This window comes from Triturus cristatus, chromosome 4_2, assembly GCF_964204655.1.
Source record: "Triturus cristatus chromosome 4_2, aTriCri1.1, whole genome shotgun sequence".
Classification (NCBI taxonomy): Eukaryota; Metazoa; Chordata; class Amphibia; order Caudata; family Salamandridae; genus Triturus; species Triturus cristatus.
In genome coordinates this window covers 794,092,722-794,115,037 of record NC_140586.1, presented here as the reverse complement: position 1 = coordinate 794,115,037, position 22,316 = coordinate 794,092,722, and the positions used below count along the sequence as shown (strand labels likewise).

The 22,316-nt window shown below is 44.7% G+C and overlaps 1 protein-coding gene across 1 annotated transcript in view; it reads left to right on the top strand.

Moving 5' to 3' along the window:
• The window catches only part of LOC146835057 (vitamin D3 hydroxylase-associated protein-like), a 568,587-nt gene that overhangs the window by 360,709 nt on the left and 185,562 nt on the right, over window positions 1–22,316 (top strand). The window contains exon 6 of the mRNA XM_085602723.1: window positions 4,328–4,368. Coding sequence (XP_085458849.1) covers window positions 4,328–4,368 — 41 coding nt within the window. The remainder of the gene's footprint in view (window positions 1–4,327; window positions 4,369–22,316) is intronic.

Genomic DNA, 22,316 nt, shown 5'->3' with positions numbered 1-22,316 from the left:
CCCAGCTAACCAGGTTCACAGTGCCAGTGTTCTTTCCCCAAAACTGTACCACAATTGGCACAGCTTAAGCCACCCCTGTAAGTCCCTAGTAAAGGATATCCCTGGAATCTAAGGCATTGGTGTGGAAGAGGGTCCTATAGGGCTGCATCACAAATTGTGCCACCCAAGAGTCTCCTCACCAAGACCATGCAAACTGCCATTGCAGGCTGTGTGTCTTGGTGCAGAGAAAACCGAAGAATCAACATGGCACACAGCCCTGTTGCCATGCCCACGTACATGGCATGATATATAGGTAAGTCACCCCTACTGCAGGCCTTTTAGCCCTATGGCCGGGTGCACTATATCCCATTTGTGGTCATATCTGCATGAGCAGATATGACCTTACAATGTCTAAGTCCATTATTGGATATTGTAAGTACACAGGGAAACCATAAAGAATGCATGGGCTGGATACTTGTCACTACGAGTTTCCTAGCTTCGTGATGGCCTCACTATACCCAGGGATGTTTGGTACCAAACTTCTTGTCTTAATAAATCCTCACTGATGCCGGTGTTGGATTTACTAATAAATGGACCCAGGGGTCACCTTAGAGGGTGGCAAATAGTGCCAAAAAGCACAATGTGACAACCGCGATTATATGGTCACACTAGACTGGGTGAAAGTCAAAAGTTAAGGCTGACCACGATGGAGGGCAGGTCAGATACAGGGATCAGGTTTGTCCCAGTGCAGAATTTGCCTTCTGACTAGAAACTTTTATGGAAAAAACATGGACATCAATGAGTTATTGGTAGGACCAGCTGCAAGCTGGATCTTAAGCAGGCTTGGCAATGGCAGGTTGCTAAAGTGCGGGGTCCTGGTGTTTTCGTTGATGGAGGGGAAAAATTTGAAGTCCATGCCCGGAAAGGCCTTTACTTTGCGGCTGCTCAGTGGCTGTCCTGTTGAAGCCCTCAACATGCAGACTTAACAACTTTTCTCAGAGTCTGCTCTCCTTCAGTTGAGCAAACCAGCAAGCTGATAGTGACCAGCAATTAGACGCCGAGGGCTGCAGCTTTGACAGCAGGCCAGGTCTCCAACCATTCTCCACGTAAAACGTTTCTAAATAACACTTCCTAAAGTGTGGGAGACAGGAGGAGTACACTCTGAGGCGTCGATAAATCTACGTGCCCAATCACAATGGTGAGTCAGATTTTATCATAGCCTGCTATTTTAAGAGCCTACTAGCCCGTTCTGGCGAGCTGATAAGGAACAGGAGTTCTGTTCTCTCAGAAAGTGAATGAGTGAGCAATAAAGATGCCTTTAAATCTTGTCTTCATCTTGCCACATTAGCTCTGCTTTCGGAGACAGAGGTCAAATGCCAGTTTATGTCTTATAATTTGTAGTCGGAGAAAGAAAATTAAATACAACTTCCAGGATAAAATAAGCAGCAAAGTTAGAGGATTCTGTAAAGTGATTTGTCTGACTATTGTGCTGTACAAAGAGTGTGAAAGTAAATTCTGCAGCCTTTCAATAGCTTGTAAATGAACTGTACAAACATTTCAAAATGTATTTTAGTAGTTATGAAAGCACTTTTTTGTAATTCGTTGAGATGACAAAACGTTTTTAATAGGATAAAAAATATTCAGTTCACTTTACGGGATGATGTGCAAATGATAAACATTTATGCTGAAACCTAATTTTATTATATTATTGTTTATACGATACATAGTTTTATCAGAAAAACTGCATGTTAGTGGCAAAGTTTGTGACCATTTCAATGGAAAATTTGCTGTTTGTAAATGACAGTGCACTACCAAATCATGATTTAGTAAAAAAATTATTTAAAGTGAGTTTTGGAACATGAACTGAGAAACATTCCTACGGATCAAGTACATCACAGTTGGGTTGAGTAGATTATTGAAGTCACTAGAACTGCTGTCTAGTAACAGTTTTATACTTTTCAAAGGCCAGATTCTAACACCAGCCAAGGGTCCAGGGCTTGGGGTGTACCAATTGGTGTATTGGACTCACTCCAGCACAAGCCATCATTAGGCTCTAAGACATGTCTTTGTGGAACTGGTCAGCTGAGCAATTTTGATTACCTCCATGATCCTTTTAACGAAAAAGTGATTACCCCCTGGGCGGTGATGGAACCTGTGGAAAATTGACTTTGGAGGTTTTTCACTGCCAGGGCATGTAAAACATTAGACATGTATATACTAACTTTCAAATACCACCCACCCTTCCCTATGGGAACTTAGGGCCTACTTTACTTGAGGCATGGCAAAAGGTTTATTTTACCAAGTTAAAATGGCAGTTTAAATCTGCACACCCAGGCTGCAATGGCAGGCTTGGAGCCATGTCTTACATTTCTGCTTTAGTTGTTGGCACAAAGAGTGCTGCAGTCCAATAGTAGCAATAATTTACAGGCCCTGGGTACAAGTTGTACCACATACTAGGAACCTATAAGTAAAATAAATGGGCCAATTAGGGGTATGCCACTTTCAACATGTTTAGAGAGGAGAGCACAGGCACTTTACCACTGGTTAGCAGGAGTAACGTGTGTAGTCCTGTGTCCAGCAAAATCAAGTTTAGCAAAAGAAGGCAAAAATGTAGGAAATACCATGCAAAATATCATTTCCAAAACCCACATCTGCCAAGGTTCCTTTACTGGTTAATCTCTGAAAACACATTACCCTATGTGCGCAACACAAGTGGAAGGTATTACTAAAAAAACAGGCCTTTCTCCCAAGGGTGTTACAATTCAATACATTAAAAGAACATAAGTAAAAACATATAAAATAATGCTAACATTATGCCTTTTTTGTGATTTTCACAGATACTGTTATGCTTTGGCATTCTCAAAATATTACACAGCATGCAATAGTGAACATTTTCAATAAGAGTCTTATTTCTACCGTAAACTAAGTACCTAGAAACTAGAGATGACTCGGCAGCAAAGTTCCATGCAGATCCTCCAAGCTCAAAGCCACAATTCCAGGAACTTCCCTTGGGTGGCCACATTGCATGACTGTGCCTACGTGACAGTGCCTACTTTCCTGGGGCAGCACACACTACGTATGTAAATGTTTTGTCCCTGCCACTGTGCATTATGGGGCAGGCTACTGCCTTCTCTACCCATCTCGCACCATCATGTGGGCAGTCAGTTTGGAAATAAGTGGCCTTTCACTTTCCTTCAAGGGAGGATGAGAGAAGTGGAACAGGGCTGTGGCATTACTCCTCGTGCTTGGGGGACCTCTCCCACTTAGGTGCAGGGATATGTTGAGGAGGTCCAGTGGGTCATCAAGGCTGGAAAACATTTAATATCTGGGCTTCCTTATCTCTAGTTGAGGAGAACAAATTCTCACACTCGGGCACTAACACTGGCTAGGCCCTCGGGGGGGGGGGGGGGGGTCACAGTAGGCAATGGGCTTCCTGCTCAGGAGCAAAAACCAAAGGAAATGATGGACGGAGTGTTGAACATTGCAAGCACTCACCCCCAGTCAACTGATCTGGGTTTAATCCATCACCGTTCTTTAGCCCACTCTGCCACCCCAGTTCAGGCATGGCCATATGCAAATCAGTCTGACCCTGTGCCTCATGGGAACAGTCCAGCATGAACTGCCAAGCCGTGTCTTCCCTGGACCGGAAACAAGCTTCCTAGGACCGGATAATCAGGAGACCTCTGAATGTGGTAAGGATTTTCTGGGCCTGGTGCCCTCAGTGAATGCTTCACGGGGGTCCTACTTTTTGTAATATTTCTGCAGCCCTGATAGCCCATTTCTACTGTTTATGCTTCTTGCGACACAAATACGTATGAGGCTGCTAAAACTGTTGCAACACATTGTGTACTGCACCATCAGATGCAGTACAAACTATTTGTCAAATCAATCTAGGCAGGCAGCACAACAGCATGGATGTCTTATTTTCTTTCCATTCGCCTATATGTGACTGTAATATATTTTTTAGGAATTTGAATTACATTGCATTTTCACTGCTCTCTGTTTCTCTAAAAGGGAATATTTCTTCTCGAACTACTACTACTATTCGGGCACATTTATGTAAGCTTTTGTGTGTGGTTTTTATTAGCCTGAGTTTGATCTGTGGTCTATAATAAGGAGACTCTGAGCTAAATCCAAACTTTAAAAACCAAAGCACCATCACAGCCTCCTTAGCTTATACTTGCCACCTCTTTCTTTCAAGCTACAGTCCCTACCAATTTCATGTAATTCCTATTTTCAATGTTTGAACAATTGTTAACTATTAGAAAAGATTCGTAAGTTTTGACCTTGAAACTGTGTAGTTTCTAATTTTCACCGACGTGTTTTTTATTCTACTCTCTCTTTTCAGCAACCTTGGTATGCCAGATCCTGTAGATGGACAAACTGGAGGTATGGTGCTATACACTACTAATTTCATTGTACTTTATATAATTATTAGGCAGCACCTTGTATCATTGGCAGTGCCATTTCAATGATATTTTTTGCAGTAATGCAGGCAAGGAAAATGGTCCCCCCCACTTCTTCTTTCTACTTGTGCTGCTGCATGATATATTGGTGCCCACCCATGGCTTAATGCTAGCCATCCTTATATATTGAGTGCATATTTATGGTGGCCCAATTTTAACAGATCATGAACATTATTGGCTTTATTGGGGCCATTCCTTGCATAATGCTAGAATTGATGGCATACTATGGGCATTTCTGGGGCATGTGATAATGATGCATGGGCTTGCAGGGCAGACTTTGCTCATGTGTGGCAGAAGTGCTTGTAAGCGCTTGGTAAATATAGTAACCAAACGTGTAACAAAAATGAAAAGGTGATATCTGAGGACATAACCTGCGGTTTGCTTTCTTGAAAATAATATTATTTTGTTTGGGAGTTTAATATTTCAAAATGAAAGATTGTATTTTAGAGGGAAATATGTATTTTCAAAAACGGATAGACTTTTGGGATAACATTATGTCTTTTCCAACATTTTAATTATATTCGTGGCTAGGTGTGAGAAAGCTACGACTGATCTGGTTTCCTTGGTGCTAAAGTGCACTCGGAGCTACACTGCCAAACATGATCTCATTGCTAAAGTTTTTTTTTTTTACATGAATAATGTTCTTTTTCTGAGGCATTCGCATTTAAGACTCTTGTTACTATGAGCTGTCTGATCCTCTCCAACTTGGTGACAATCCCATTGAATGAGCCGATAAGCCACACCTTGCCTGTTTACAGTGAGAGTCAGAGAGGTCTGTGTATCAATTGAACTATCCACCCTGCCCTTCCTACAGGGTTGCTATATAAAGCATCCTGAAACCGAGGCATAACATCCAGACACACATCAGGACACCCTAGGAAAAGAAGATTACTAATTGTAATATTAAAACCCTTTATGGCTGCATTTAAGAAATAGTGTTTTATGCTTAATACGTTGGCACGCGTTAGACCATGGAACATTCACAACTTTTATTTTCCTCCCAAACAACCCTAGTCTTCCATATCTATGGACCTCATCACCCTGCCCATTGCAACAGAGTACCCTCCCTGCCAAACTGTTGATCGAGCCCATACTTTAAAAAAAAAACATGACTCTGGTGGCACTAGAAGCAGATACCAAATTGGCACATTTTATCCCTTTTATAAAACTTCCATCAGACTGAGTTATCCACAGTGTTTTTGAAAGAACTGATATGGTTATATGGATAGTCAAAATCATAATCGCATGTTATGAAACACAATTTATGGTTAAATTCTGGAATCACCTGATTTTCCATCTAGGAACTATACAGAACTAGTCCATAAGCTACTATCCTCAATGTGATAGACTAAGAAACTAAGTCAAACTATCAAGTAATAAATGAGGGCCTTTAACTGAACATTAACATTATTAGTATCGGTGGATTCCAGTGCAGATTTTGGACATAAAAACTCCCTCTATAGTTTCTAGGCTAGTTTCCATTGCACATTTGTGTTTCACAATTAGGTATGGCCATTAGAGCTCACTAGTGTCTCGTTACCTCTAGGAAAAGGTCTGTTGTGTCACCATTCAATGGTTCACCAATCTACAGTGATACACTTAGTGGGAAATCGGGTTATTGGCTGAAGGGCTGAGGTCGGTGGAACCCCTGCTCAGACAACCACAATCCTGGTCAGGGTGAACCACAAGAATCACTTAATTAGACGTGTTTAACCCTTTCGTAGCTTGCCACAAGACTGAGAATGTATAAAGTATTTATATAGCGCACAAACCGTAATAGAGTGAAAACACAACACAAGAAAAATCCCAAACCAATTTAGAAAGATTGAGTAATTTTAATAAATAAAATGATACCAGAATGACAAAAACACAAGAGTAGAACCGAAGATATGCAATTTTGAAAGTTTTAGATAGATCTAGGGCCTAAAAGCACAAGCCGCCACACAAGATCATCTGTGAAAGAAATACTGAAAATCATGTACAACATAATCATACGAAACAAATTAACTTTCAATTGACCATTTTCCATAAATATTTGTTTTATTTCATTCAGTTAACTGTTGATTGTGCTGTTTTTCTTTCTCTTTTATTATTTTGCAGCAATATTATTTTATGTATTTTTAAGTGTATTTTAATAAATCTGATTCACTCATGATCATCTGGTTATGCTAGATTGGGGGAAAGTCACAAGTTAAGGCCAACCTAGATGTGGTGTGTGTCGGATACAGGGACCAGATTGGTCCAGCTGAAAATGTTACCTTCTCAAAGTCAGATGCGAGGAGTTCTGTTCACTGTGAAGGAGGATGTGAGGAGGAAAATGTGCTGTAGCGCGAAGAGCAGGCAAAGCAAAATAGGCTTTCTGCACTGTAGCACAAATAGCCAGTCAGGTGTCGCAGACTGTCATTGCTGGAGCTTTGCATTTCCAGTCAGCACAGACTGTCATTGCTGTAGCGCGAAGTGCAGATTCGTCATTGCAGATCATCGCTGGCAGTCACTCTACCGCAAAGAGTCAGGTTCACATGAGCTTCACATTCGCAGCTATTGTGGGTAGCAAAGACTTGGTGCAAACAGGTCAATGTGCAGTCTCGAGGAGCCCAAAACCCCAGGATTTCACCTTTCTTCACAGGAGGAGCTTGACTGATGCCATCCAAGAGTCCAGAACATGGAGCGGCACCTCTTGGGGATAAGGAACTCACTACAGAAGTGGCCAGCAGGGCGCAGACAGGTCCAGGTGCAGGTCCAGTGCAGCAAGTCAGATGGGCAGTTTTAGGGAGACCTCCGTAGCTTTTGGTGTCCCTGTAGTTCAGACAAGAGTCAGCCAATTGAACCTTGGAGTAAATCAGGTTAGCCTAGGATGAATGGAGCAAGTTCTGTCTACCTAGTCAGAGAGCAAGGCAGTCCTTAAGCAAAAAGGCAGTAGTCTGGTAGCAGCAGGGCAGTTGTATAGGGGAACAGGAACAGGACAGTCCTCCTTCTGTAATGTCCACAACCCCAGGAGTGTACTGATGAGTGACTGGAGATTCAATATTTATATATTTTTCAGGCCATTGAAATAAAGGAGATTCCGTATACTACCCCCACATCTGGTTCTGGAAAGTTATTTCCTTCTGCTGTCAATGCTCCAAGAAGTCTATGGTGACAAAAGACTAGTGTGAGGTTCTTTTGTTTGTCCTGGAAGCGAGCCCTTCAAAGTGTAAGCTGGGCCACGCACATCTCATGGCACATCTGCCCACAACTAGTACCCTTTGTGTTTCTGTCTGGAAGGAAAACACAAAGCCCCAACAGCAGTGTCATTTACAGTCATGTGACCGACGAAACTGGCAGAGGGCACACACTGTTGGGACAAGAAAATGCCAACTTTCTGTTTTCAGAATTGACACTTAAAATCCTACTTCACCATTAAAGAGGATTTCAAATTGCAATTCATTGGAGCATAAACAACATATTTCAACTTGCTTCCAATCCAAAGTTCTCACTTGCATTAAGGTAACCCAGTGTTAGTCAATGGATGAGATAGGCCTTCCAACAGTTAAACATTATTTTAGGAGTTTTTCACTGCCTGTACATGTAAAACTGTGGGACATGTGTATTTGTTTTGCAATCCCCTTTAAGACTTTAGGGCCTACCTTAGGGGTGACCTATGGCTCTACAAAGTAAGGTTTATTTTGCAAGGTCGAAACAGCAGTTTAAAACTGTACTACAGGCTGCAGTTGGCAGGTCTGGGACAGGTTTTAAAGGGCTACTTTAGTGGGTGGCACAGAGTGCTGCAGGCCTACTAGTAGTATTTATTTCACTGGCCCTGGTTACATATACTGCTATTTACTAGGGTCTTACAAGTACATTAAATGTGGCAATTAGGTGTAAGCCAATTTTACAAAGTTTGAAGGAGCAGCAGAAGCTCTTTAGCTCTGGTGAGCAGTAGTAAAATGCCCTGACATTTAATGCAAACAAAAACTGGTTCAGCAACAGAAGGCAAAAATACAGTGGAGACCCTGCAAAAAGGGTCAGGTCTAACACACTTATACCAGGCCAACTCAGAATTTAAATGGATTGTAATCATGAACACCAGCCGGGTCACTTTTCTGACATTATTGACATGATTTTGTTATCTTCAAAGTTCCCCTCATTACTCGGGTAACACCTAACATTCATGACTCATATGTGGGTCTTTCAAAATGATAAGATGAATAGGCCAGGTTATGATGTGTCCTGAAATTCCAGCCAGATTCATCTCATAGTCCACATCTCCCAACCTTTGCTTCCCACTCAGTCATATATAGCTCGCTTGAACTCGAGGTAAACTCCATTCTTGACTACAGTCTATATCTGTATCAGTGTCTCATTGCCTGGAATGACATGATGCTTCAGAACACAGTGGGAAACCAGCCTCATTTATTCATGCCCCTAAGCATGTTTGTGCTGTCCATCATTTGTTTCCCCCCTCCATAAAACATACTCACTTATTCACCTCGGATGGTATTCTTAGTCATGCTTATTTTCAGGCTCATTTGTAGTCCTGGATACTTGTGATGCATACATCCCAGAAGGGACAGTTTTCTTCTATGAGAAATGCAGCAGATAACTGGTACTTGAAAGGAATTTGACAGTGACTGTTGCTTATCCAATGGAATGCAGTGTATGACTCTGAATAGGTCTCTGTTTTAAGGTCACGTCACTTCAATGGGAAGCTGAATACAATCACTATATGTACATGTGTAGGAAGCTGGTACTTTATGTGATATATCAATAAGTTGATATACCATGGCAGAGCCCATTATGAGTGGGCAGAGGCTTGCTATGCAATCCTAAAGTGCTCTATTAGGGGGTAGTGTGGTAGAGCAGCCTTAGGCTTAACACAGAGGAGTGCAAGGCATTTGCAAAATACACACAATGATTAATAAATGACAACATGACTCAAAAAGGTGACCCACCCCAGTTTATAAAAATAACAAGTACCTTTATATATTATTTGGCATCAGAGAGAATAGTTGATCGACTTACAGGACCAATCTTCAGGAGTTAAGGTGAATGGTGGGCAAGGTTCAAGGCAGAAGCAACAGTGGCATGAGGGTAGCCGGGTACAGGGTGCAAATCAGCATTGGGAGCCCAATGCGTTTCAATGGGGATCAGTCACTGTAAAAAGAGGCTCCAGGCTCTGGCTAGGAAGCCCCTTAGGCTGAACCAGCAAGAGGGCTCAGGTCTTGCAATGCTCGGGGATAAGGGGACACATTTGGTCCTCTTCTTCAATGCCCAGGAGCGATGGGTGCAGGGGTGTCCTTAGGAATCGAGTTTTTCCTTACTGGAACACTGGCAGTTGAGAGGACCTGCTTGCAGAGGCTGCAGGTAATGTCGGGGAGTCTAGGTGCGATGAAACCACAATGGACTCGAGCTCTAGAGGGCTGGGGAACCTTGTTGGCACCACCGGCCCACTTTAGTAGGGACTTTGGGTGTCGGGTTTTGGCACTTCCGAAGGGCTCAGAATCTCCTCTTTTGGAGTTTCTTCAGAACAGTTCCGCTGTTCACAGGAGGTGTTTAGTCTTTTTCATAGGCAGGCAGTCCTCCCAGGTTTCTGGTGTCAACAGCTGCAGGACGAGTTGGCTTTGGCGCAGTTTTCAACAAGGGATGCAGACAGGCCACGGGTCTGGTACCAGGTCAGCTGTTTCGTCTCTCCTCTCTGCTTTTGTGGCTCTTCCATAGCCTCACTCGTCATAGGTCATCAGGATCTGCTTCTCTGGTGCCAGGAAATCCCCTAAATGCTGAATTTAGGGGCATCAGGGTAGTGTAGGGTAATAGTCAATGGGCTACTGACCCTTGGGGTCACTACGCCCCCTACATGACCACTGCCTGTGGGAAATGGGTATAACCCTGTCCCAGATATCCTAAGTATGCCATCACAATGATGGCTACTTCTGAAAAATCGAATCTGTCACATAGTGGTCCACCTTCGGGGTGTTACTAGCCTGGAGGTGGTATGCCTACCTGACTATCTTAATTTCCCACCTGTCCAGGTGCCAAGGAGGCTCTGGCCCGGAGGAGGGGGGGGGGTGGCTTCCTCTCCGGTGTGGGGCACCAGATTTGCATTCCAAAGGCGGCAGCTTCTATGAAGCTCACTGGCCCAAAGGGGCTAATCAGCAGGTCATCTTGTGGAAGGGAGTGTTACACCCTATTCCCGAACAAGCTTTGTTCTGGGTCTCCTGAGAGCAAAGGCTCTCACCCTAGGAGGTCAGAACAGCGTCTTGGATAACAGGCTGGCAGCAACCAGTCAGCAAGGACACCAGAGGCTGGTAGGTTTTCAGGGGGCACCTCTAAGGTGCCCTCTGAGTGCATGTATTGATAAACCCAACACTGGCATCAGTGTGGGTTTACCAGTACAAGATGTTTGATACCAAACATTCCTATTTTCATTGAAACCATCACGTAGCTGGGAAAATCGTTTTCACCAGGGTCCAGCACATATTCTAAATGGCTTCCCTGGTCACTTGTACTGACAGTAATGGAACTTACCAGCACAGGGGCATAGCTGTTCATGCAGGTATGCCCTCACATGTAGTAATAAGCACCCTGCGTTATGGCTATCAGGCCTGCTGTAGGGGGTGACCTGCAAATATCACATGCAGTGGTAGGGCACATGGCACACAGGGATGTGTATCATGTGTTTTACCGTTTGTCAGCACCAAGACACAAACCCTGCAATCGCAGCCTTGCATGTGCTTGGTGAGGGGTCCCTTAGGGTGGCACAATTTTAGAAGCTTCCCTTAGTGACCCTCTTTAGTACCTCAAGCCCTGGGTCCCAGAGGTACCATTTACTTGGCACTTACATAGGGTGCTAAAGGTTTTTCCAATGGGTAAACGATTGACCATTTTTAGGGAAAGAACACTGGCACTGGGAACGTGGTTGCAGAAACCCAGTACACTTCAGTCAAATTTGCATCAAATACCAGGGAAAACGTAGAGAGCTACTGCAACCAAAACCCAGTTTCCTCCAACATACAAACTAGGCAAGTAATAGGAACAAGTTTCAGGGAATTGTGGTGTGACCCCCCTAAATACATAAGGCACAAAGAAGTGCCTTATTCACATTAGAGGTAATTTAGAGGTATGAAAATTGTGGATGTTTTCTAGAGGAATACGTGCCAGAGAGTTTATCTAAAAAGGATCCAAACTCTAACCTACTTAGCGGCATGCTTCATCATCAGCCCCTCCCCGCTGCAGACCCATAGGGTGTGTACACTGTGCTCTACCTGGAGCTCTTTGCAAGGGTTACATATGAAACCTTCTCATGAGTAAGGTAAACTGGGACACTAGGAATAGAATAGAATTACAAATGCCTAGAAAAAAGCGATTACGTTAATTTATTGGTGCTTCCCAGTCACATCAATGAAAACATGGCAATCAATTTTTTTGTATAACGCATATCCTCAGTGATAAAACAGACATGTTTCTGCCCTTAATAAGGCCTATATGAGTCAGGGGCATTCAACATGACAGGATCCTTCCCCCTACTGCTAACTTATTTTATATATCTATCTACATATTTAGTTGTGGGTTTCATTCAGGAGGGAAAAGAAAAATAGAAATAGGAAAGGGGTTATGCTTTCTTGATGTATAATGGAGTAGACAATGGCCAAAGGACCTAAAAAGAAACCAACAACAGTAAGCCAACAAAGGGGCATATTATCGAGAACGGCGTTAAAAATTATCGCCGGTTTAGCGGCAGAAAACTGCCGCTAAAGCGGCGATAATGGGCTTGATAATATGCCCTTGAGAATTCCAATAGAAGTCCATGTTCTGGTGTGAACATGGGCTTCTATTGGAATTCTCTGCGGCATATTATCAAGCCCATTATCGCCTCTTTAGCTGCAGTTTTCTGCCGCTAAACCGGCGATAATTTTAGCGCCGTTCTTGATAATATGCCCCAAAGTTTGTTTCAAAACTCATATGGCACATATATACACAGATGAGCCTAGATGCAGAACATGCGTTTTAACCCCTTCAGCGCTGCGCGGATTCCCCCGCGGTGCTGAAGGGTTCGAGCGCGGGCGGGGCCATGACGGAACGGTTCCGTCATGAGCACAGCTCAACCGATGCTCATGACGGAATCGTTCCGTCATGAGCATAGAAGGGGTTAAGTCCAGTATGAAGTAGTAGTCAGGTCTTCTTGCTCCCTTTCTCATTTTTCCCTCTCTCTGTCTGCCGCTTTTTTCTTTTTCCTTCCTCTCCAACCCTCTCCTCCTTTTCTCTGCACTCTGCTACTGGCACGAATCCCTAAGCTCCCAGACCAGCTGTTGAAGGAAGTTTTGGGAAGATCTCACACACACTTCTTCACTATTGACACTAGCTAGTCCTGATGCCTCAAACTGACTTAAGACCTAATCTTCAAAACTTCCTTCCTGATTTAAACATCAAAACTGAAAACCTACGGTTTCCCGGTTGTCCCAGATGACCCCCAGAATAGCATCTTATATCCAGTGGTCTTTCTGATGAAAGAAATATAGAGGTTTGGGAAAATATTGCCAACATTCAGAAACCCCGATCCTCTCACTTTGCCTGCATCATTTTCAAATGCTGCCTTTTCTCCTCCTGCCTGTCTAGGTGTGAAACAGAATGCTTCTTCTGCTTTATGGAAAATTATTCCAAGATGATCAAAGTGCACGTGCACGTGCACGCACAGCAGTCATTTTGGAATAGCTGTTCAAAACATTTTTTTAAAAAGCATTTCGAGATGGTTACCATGCACACACAGTGGGATCTTGGAATGCGTTTTGATGACATTTAAGACCATTCCAAGATGGCCAGAAATGCATGCAAATGCATGGTCGTCCATCTTGGAATAGTTAAAAAAACATTCAAAGATGGCGATTTACTGCTGTATTAGCAGCCTTTAGTGGACGGAGCTTAAGAGAATGCTGGGGGAACTAAATAAATAAAAAAAATCTAGGAGGTTGGAAAGGATGGGGGAGCAGAGAGGAAATGGAAATAGAGAGAGGAAGACAAAGTGGTCCCTCATGGACTGTTATTCAAGGTCCTGCCATGAGCACTGGATGTATAAAGCATACCCAATCAAATACGGTGAGGAAAAATGCTCCTTGGGCAGGAAAAAACAATAATAGGGAGGAAGACAAATGAATCAGGATAATGAAACGAAAGCAGACAAGAAAGCCACCGATTCCTAAGCAAGTGGCAGACACAACACCCATTCTAAGTCCATATCGGATGCAATATATGTGTTGCCTACAGACAGCTAAAGCCAAGCAAGACATAAGATAAAGGCCTGTCATGTGAATGCAACAGCACACTTTAGAATTCAAACCCTCATAAAGTGGGTGCATTACACATGTATTCTTTCTGTTCTCTCCGTTGATGCAGATACACTTTGTACCTTCATAATTAACAATAAATTGGCCAGGCCACATATATGGCAATATATAGCAACAACAATTGTAAAAACACCACCTGCTTCCCAATAAATAATGAAGATCTAGGGTTCTGGTGAATACATGATTATTTATTTATTTATGGATTTGTGTAGCTTAGACCTCGTCCTTCTAGACATCGGATAGGTTTAGATACTGAAAGAGAGTAAGGAATATTGACAGGGGAGAGGATAATTTGCATCAGATATACAGATGGTTTAATGTCAAGGTGACACAGAATATAGTGAAACAGAGATATAATTTTTGCGTCATATATTTGCATAAAGTTCTAGAAACTGGTACGTATAGTTCATAGTTACATACAGTTGCTCTTGTATACTCACCTACGCATGTCATGCCACTGTGTATTACAGGGTAAAGAATCCCTTAAAGGGCATTCTATTGACAGTAAGTGTAGTTGGAATCATCTGTGTGTCCTCTTCCTACTAAACGCTAGTGTCTGTATTATTCAACCATTATAACATTACTTTGTGATTATACTTATACTTTATCTAATACTACCTGTACTATCAAGAGCATAGTGGGGGTCCCTCTGCCTAACCCCCTATACCCGAGATTAATATTCCAGGATACCTGTCTGGATGGAATAGGTGATCATCCTCTCCAGGATAAAGGTTAGACTCAGCAGGGCTGCATCTCAGTCACAGTGCAGAGCGTCCCAGGATAATTGCAGCAGAAGTGCTCCTTAGAGCTGTCTCCAACCAAACAACCAAATACAAGGGCATCACGCTCCATGCGCCTAGTCTGGGACATAGTGTACAAGCCACATGATAGCAATGCTTACTAAGAAATATGCTGCATGTAAAATAGTTTCTGATTACATTATTGTTTAGGTGTAAAACATGTAAAAAGTCCCCACTAAAAAAAGATGTCAAGTTAAATGTGTAGCTAAAATAGAGACTTAACACAGGCCCTGATGTACCTTGCAAAAGGAAGTACCCTATTTCAGAACTTATGAGTTGAACATCTATTAAAGACATAAATAGTTGATGCTTGCATTATGCATATGCATATCGGTTTCAATTTCTCTAGGCTGTACTGACTTTTGCTTCAGGTCAGGTTCCATTCCCACAATCTTCCCCAGTCATGGGCTTCTTCAGGGCTGTAATACCATACAATATATACATATATTTAAAATCCAAACATATGTCCTAGTAATGTGGAGTGCAGGATAAGTGGTGACTTGTATTCACAGTGCTGAGGGTAGGAAAACACAGGGTGAGGTGTGGGGCAAGAAAGGAAAACATGGTGAGGGAGGAGAGTACTTCCAAGGAGAAGTAAAAAGACCACTGTTGTGGATAGTACCGGAGGGCAGGGAATCAATAGTGCTTTCAAGTGTTCTCATCATGCGAGGGAAGGTACCGCTAGAGTGCCAAATCGTAGAAGGGTGAAAATGGTGAGCGTGGTAAATAAAAGTACGCTTACCGATAGCATAAAATTGTCAGTTCGCCAGCTAATTAAAATCAGGTCCCAACTCTAATCTCGTTTGCGTCGGGATTTAGGATGTATAGGGATTTGACCTAGACAAATCAAGGGAAAATATCAATCAGTGAAATTCCCATCTATGTGGAAAGCAGGATGAATAGTGCGTGTTATAGTCCTACTAACCTCTCAGGTAAGAGGCAATGGTGGTCCAAATAGAAATGAGAAATCCAATATCAGCCTCTTTGTGGCTATTCCATAGTTGAGGTAATCACGATCTATTGGGGAAATAACTAGAATAAGTACATGAAAAGCGGGCCCTAAGCAAATCATTGTAAAGCATTGCAAGTTAACAGAAAAATGATCTCTTCAATACGGCTGAAAACAGTCCATGTCCGGTGACATTGGGCTCAAACAACCGTAACAATAAGTATGTTCTATCAGTAGTCTAAGTGGAACACGCTAGATATGACCCAGTTCTGAAATGGATTATAAGCACCGGGAGGTAGCAAGAGTTAATATAATGCGTCCTATGTTAACCCATAATGGCGCAGCAGAGAAAGGTGTACTAAGTTCTAATCCCGTGGTAGCCACAGTTCACCCATGAGACATAAACTATTTACAAGTATGTGTTTACAGTAGCGCTAAGGTAGTGAATGGCCCAACGCCTACTCGTATTTAACGATAAAAGCTCGTCTCGTGGCTAGAGCGGTTAGACAGATGAGCCCACGTAGTATGCGCTTAATGCAAGTTAATGTTCAGCTTAGCGCTGATGCAGTGAGATGAAAGTATAAGTGCCCCGTGTGTTATCGATCTTGTCCCCACTAGCGTTATTAAATGAGAGCTCGTCTCGTGGTGGAGCAATTGAAAATAAGCCCACTAAGCACAAGCTTACTAAAATAGGGTAATAAAAAGCGCTAAGTCAGGAAAAAGAAAAAGGTGACTGCCCCCGTGTGTTGCCATTCTGGAGCCTGCTCACGTTTTACAACAAAGGCTCGTCTCATGGTTGGAGCAGTTAAAAATGACCCCAACTGTTTCTTCTTGTAAAGGGGAATTTTAAGACAAAGGCTCGTCTCGTGGTTGCAGCAGTCAAAAAATTTGCTCAACTGTCTCCTCGTTAAAAAAAGGAATTCTGAAGTGTGCTGGCAGGGGAACCGGTGGGCCCAGTGGAGCCATAGGCCTCCCACTGCAGCCCCTACAGCAGCGTGGGAGCGGGCTCCCCATGCTGTCCAATAAATTGTTTTTTAAAAAGCAGGTTCGGCAACAGGGGAGAGAGGTTCTGGTAAAACACCCAAAAAATGAAAAATCAATTAAGTACTGGCATGGGCTCACCAGTTTGTTAAATGGTAGCGGCAGTTTCAGTCGATAATCTTTCAAGTATTTGCCCGGCGGTAATCGCCTCTCATACCACTCGATAATTTACCAATGAAAGAGGCAGGCGCCGGAGACTGGAAGGCAGGAAACAAAGTTTTATTCCGTCGGAGCAGAACACATCAGATCAGACAGCAAGGTATCGTCACGAGGTGCTCTAACCGCATCTCTGAGACCTGGTCTCTTATACACCGGTTTATTGCTTTATTACACATAGTACATTCTTGAGATTCTCTTGATGCATGAAAGAACATCCCCTGAAGCCCCGGCTCAGATCCGATCCCACACATAGTTACAGTAGAGGTTCCCACCCTACCCGCAGTGGGAGATGGCTATCGCGCAGCAGGGAATTCCGCTAATTCCCGGGGGTGTGTGCAACCGGCCGGGTCTCAGGGGGTAGGGGCTTTGATCTACTGTAATCCCTTTGATGCGGGGTGTTTCCCTTACAGTAGGGGCAATAAACTGCATCCGCAGGGCTAGGTGATGGCCTGGGACCAGTTCGGACAATGGGGTGCAGAGGAAGGGGGTTATCAAAGGAGAGGCATGACCATGTATGGGATGTCGGTCGGATGTGGTTCCGTAGCAGGGTCGCGCAGAAGGAGAGGGTTTATGGCCTATATGAGAGAGCGGGGGTGGCCGGCGCGCGGGGGATGCTCGCAGCGCCAGGGGAAAGCGCTGGCGATCGAGAATGAGCGGGGAGAGAGTGGGGTGCCTAAAATGGCGGCCGTGCATTCGCTGTGCGTGGCGCTGGGGAGAGGCAAGATGGCGCAGATAATGTTCAGTTTGCACGCTAAATTTCCACAGTCCTCCCTTTTAACATATCTCGCCAGCTTGCCTGGCCGTCATTTATCTTCGTTAACCTTCAGCTATAATATCGTTAATGTCTTTCGTACATTCCTTAAAGATACAGAGTTTTTAGGGCATGCAGGAGTAATCTGACACATTTGCTTATAGTTACTTACAGGTGATAAAGTAGGCGAGGAGGTAGTACATACAGAGTTACAGTATAGTCGTGTACATGGCTGGTGTTGTATGGATGTTACTATACAAAGTTACATTTTCTTAACTTCTCAGTGTACAGTCGGAAGTGATTGATGCAACATCATGAAAACTTGATAATGAAGATAGTTAGTATAAAAAGGTGGTTGGGAGAGGATTTTCGACTTTGACATGGGTTCTTCTTTCCAGTGTCCTTTTTATAAAGAGCTATCACTGGTAAGCTCTCATTGTTGTTCTTCTTTCGTTGGCACTGTTGAGCACCGGCGGTGGAGCTAAGGTCCAGCTCAAATCCAATTTCTCACGTTGCAGGGTGTGATCATTCATTGTTCTCCGATCACAGCCCTGTTCCTTAACACGGTTCACCATAGGTACTTTGAGACAGGGTACCTGCCTTTTGTTCTTCTGTGGGTAGGTCAGATTCATAATCCATATAAAAGATGGTGAGAGAGAGAAGGGTGTGACGTGCTTCGGGACGCCGAGGGAAGAGGGGGTGGAGTGGGATCAGATCAAAAATGTGGACCAAGGGGAGCAGAATCTTCCAGCACTGGGCCCATCAATCGGGCCCGACGGGTTGAGACTTCAGGCACGCTGGTCGGTGAGCAGGGGGCCTCGATGTAGCCCTTCGTGCTTATCATCCTGAAAATGGTGTCTCGTCCCACGCCCTTTTTGCTTCGTAGCCTCCCCCTTGGTCGATGTCATAGATGTTCCAAGGTCTGCAGCCAGGCTGTGCGTCACGTCCGACCCCTCCCTTCCGATGGCAGCACGTTATCTTTAAATGGGTACAAGAAACAAAAGTCTTAGAGAGTTGGCAGGGAAGACATTTACATACTTCATCCTCTCTCCCAACCACCGAGTAGTTGTGGACATGTTTTTATCGGTTGCTGCATGATTGGTGTCTTTTAACTCTGATGTTAGTGTGTGCGTTACTAATCTATTAATTATTGTTGTGGTGCAAGTTTCTGTGGGTGTCCCTGTCCATCGTCTGGCCCCCTAGGTGCCTATTCCTGTGCCCGATACTGGTTGCAGGAAGCCTGACATCTGTCAACCTTCTAGTCTATTAAAAATTCGAACCGGCTTCTCCGGCAGAGGCTCGTTCATCTCAACACAAGTTTTGTTATTACATATTTCCTTCCGAGGATTGCTAAGTTTATAAAAAGAAAGTGCGAGGTGCTACTGTCACGTGTTCACGAGTATCCATTTCGGGGAGGAACATAAGCCAAGCATTATTTTTGCGGGTGACAATAGATAACCCTTTATCAGTTTAGGCGATGCATTATTAGTGAATGAGGTCATCTGCTGTTTCGTTCGAAATACTCTGAGGCGGCTAGTATAGGGCTGGGGTTATCTTGGGAGAACGGGGTGTTTTAGACATTCTATTCCGGGGCAATCGGGCGGGGGTAATTCTGAGCGGTGGAGATGGTGTTGTTAAAGCTCTGAAAGACGGAAACCACTGACATATAGTCCCCGTGATGAGGGCCAAATTGGGAGACATCAGTCGTCTTACCTGTCCTTTCTTTTCTCAGCCAATTAAGCTCAATATTTGTAGATAGGAGAGGTAGTAACGTGGCAAAGTACGGTCGTTTTGTTTCAGTCAGTTTGTTTGAACACCACCGTGCTCCAAGCCAGAGAGAGAGAGAGAGAGAGAGAGAGATAGGTGTGCATCAAGTAGGCTATTTGGCATACATATGAAGATAATAGGCTACTTGGTGCACACACAACATGGAGTAGTATGGGTCTGTTCCATGCAAGAAAACACAAGCGGGGAAGAGACATAAATTCGGTGATCACGTACACACAAATGCTAGATTGGGTGTGACAGTACATGCATCAAGCGCAGAAACTTAAGATGGAGACTCAGGGCTACGTTGAGCATCGGGACCTCTCCTTTCCTGTCCTCCTTTCCTATGCATGCTGCGTACTTTCAGTATTTTGTAGTTTGTCCTAGGGGGTGTCGGACCTTTTTATTCTCCTCCCTTTGACCGACGGGCGAGCACTTCAATCATACAGTGACGCCTTCTTCAAGTGACCTACGCATGAGATGCACACATATTCATACCGTGTAATTATAGCACACACGCACAATCATGCCATACAGTTTCTTATGTTCTCAATGGTGGTCTGCCCTTCACGCACTATCTCACAACGTTTGTCTAAATTTTCTCTGATATTGAACTCGGTACGGTCCATGTCCGCTTCATTCTTCAGTCGGATCTTCGCCGTGACCTATAGAGGGGAAAAAGAGGGGAGGGGATGTGCAGCATTCAAAGTACCCCAGCGCGCGCAGACACGAAAAAGTTCTACTTACCACGTACCAGGCTAGTCGCAGGAATGGGTGATACCACAGACCTATTATTTTTTATTATATTTTTTTTTTTTGAGACAAAGATGCTCTTGTTTATTTTCGTTTCCTAAATTCGCGTTCCCTTGTCATACATGCATTTCTCAATCAATCGTGTATTAAGGTGCAAGATACCATACCTTGCGTTCGGCATATACCCTGGGCTATGGTTGACCATTGTTTAACAACTCTTGGAAAAGTTAGATGTGGTGGGTACAAATTCCGTTAATCAAAAAGATTCAGGCAAGTGGGGACTGCGTTATCTGTTTTCTATTGCTTGGGAGTAACAATCGTTTGTTCAAATGAAGAAATCTTTATCAACCTATGTGATTAGTCATGGCACTGATTCCGTAATTTTTTTTTTTCAAGAGACCCTTTATTTAAAACAATGTCAGCATACAAGATACGGGCCTACAACCGTTCAGGCCGGCCACGTGGTGGGAGGCGTCGAGTGTCATGAGCAACGCTACTATGGCATAAATTCGGTTCCCTTCCTGCCCCTCCCCGACCATCATGTGTGGAAGCATCGCATATATATATATATCTTTTTAACACAAATGTTACGTGACTGGGACGCCACAAGGGTGTGTAGGCCTCTCCTACATCGGCGCCATCTTGGGGCGAGGTCGGGCCAGAGTACAGTCTAAGTCTTTCCATGAATTAGCTGTTGGACCAGAATCCCTTTCAGTAGTTCGAGAACTTTCGTTAGCGTCAATTTTGCGTCAGCATGGCGTCACTGCGACCCCATAGAAATGCCATGGTTCGTTCTTGGGTCGGGGCAGGAGGCGGGTTCTTCCGCCGACGCTTCGAACCAGTCTTTCTCACTGCACCAAGCGGAGGCAAGGTGGCTGCCGTCCGGGGCAAAGAGCAATGGCGGCGGTTTTGTCCTTACCGGAAGTCCGCGGGAGTCGAGTGTCAAATGACTTCAGCCTATTCTGCAAGGCTGAGGGGAGCATTTTGTCAAGGGTGGGGCCCACGCCCAAGCAGACAAGCTTTCGAGTCCAGAATTGTCTCACGGTGGGCTTTAGGCCTGGATCCGGAGGAGTCGACCGCCGGAGTTCAAGGGCAGCAGTAGCAGCAGCTCTTCGGTACAGTCACCGGAGAGGAGCCAGCAGCAGTAACAGCGGCAGTTCGGATGGTACTGCCACCGGGGTGATTCCAGTAGCAGTGACGACAGCAGTTTGGATGGTATCACCACCGGGGTGGGTCCCCGATTACCTGGCTGCGGGGGCCCACTCCTCGCGTCGGGTGCTAGCGGCAGTCCTGGTGAACCCGGTGCTTGGGTGGTTGCCTGGCGGCCGCGTGCAGGGGCGCCGGCTCAGCCGAACGGCGAATGAAGTGGCAGGGCGCAACTCAGCTGGCTGACGTGTGAAAGATGCGGTTGGGGTGCCCTCATCTGCTGGCGAGCCTCCACCTGGGGAGGCGGGGGAGGCCCGTCCGCGTCGCTTCCCCCCGCCAGGGCATCAGCCCTTATTGAAGAAAGAAGAGAGAAAGCGGGAAGATCCGCACAGCGTGCCAGGGTGAAATTCAGCAGGCCGATGAAAAAGATGGCTGGGGCGTCCTCATCTGCTGGTGAGCCTCCACCTGGGGAGGTGGGGGAGGCCCATCTGCGTCGCCTCCCCCCCGCCAGGGTATCAGCCCTCATTAAAGAAAGAAGAAGAGAAAACGGAAAGGCCCGCACAGCGTGGCGGGCTCCGCCTTGGGGTTGCCAGAACTTCGGCGCTTCGTATAGCCTCCGGCCTATTCGCACAGTCGTCCGCCACTGATGTCAATGCATTTTTGCATGGCTTTTATAGCCCAAAGCCGACTAAAAGAACCGCCCAAAACAGGCCAATGTTGCAATTTCGAGGAAGGAGAGGCGAGGACGGTGTCACGTGGACGTTAAGGCTTTGGGATGGAGGTTGCAGCAGACTGTCATGTAAATAGTTGTTTTAAAACGTGTTTTAACCTGGTTACCCTGTTGGTGTGTTCGTTATATCTTATAAGTTATTAAAATGTTATAACTATACTACTTCGTTGGAGTGTTTGTACCTATTTGCAATTTGATGACGAGCACAAGGAGGTTACTGTGCAATCGGAAAAATAACAGAGACCAATTGCGCGCTATTCTAGCCCTAGTTTGGTGACGTCGGTGGTGGGTGTCAGCAGGCTTCCGTTTGTGCGGGATCTTGTCGTGCTTATTGGGCGGGGTGGGCAGTAGGGCAGACAGGTTTAGGTAGCGAGAGTAATGGAGTCGGGCTACCTCGTGGCCGTCTCGACCGTGAGCTTGACTCCTTCCCTTGGTTTCATATGTCCCACAAAGGGCTA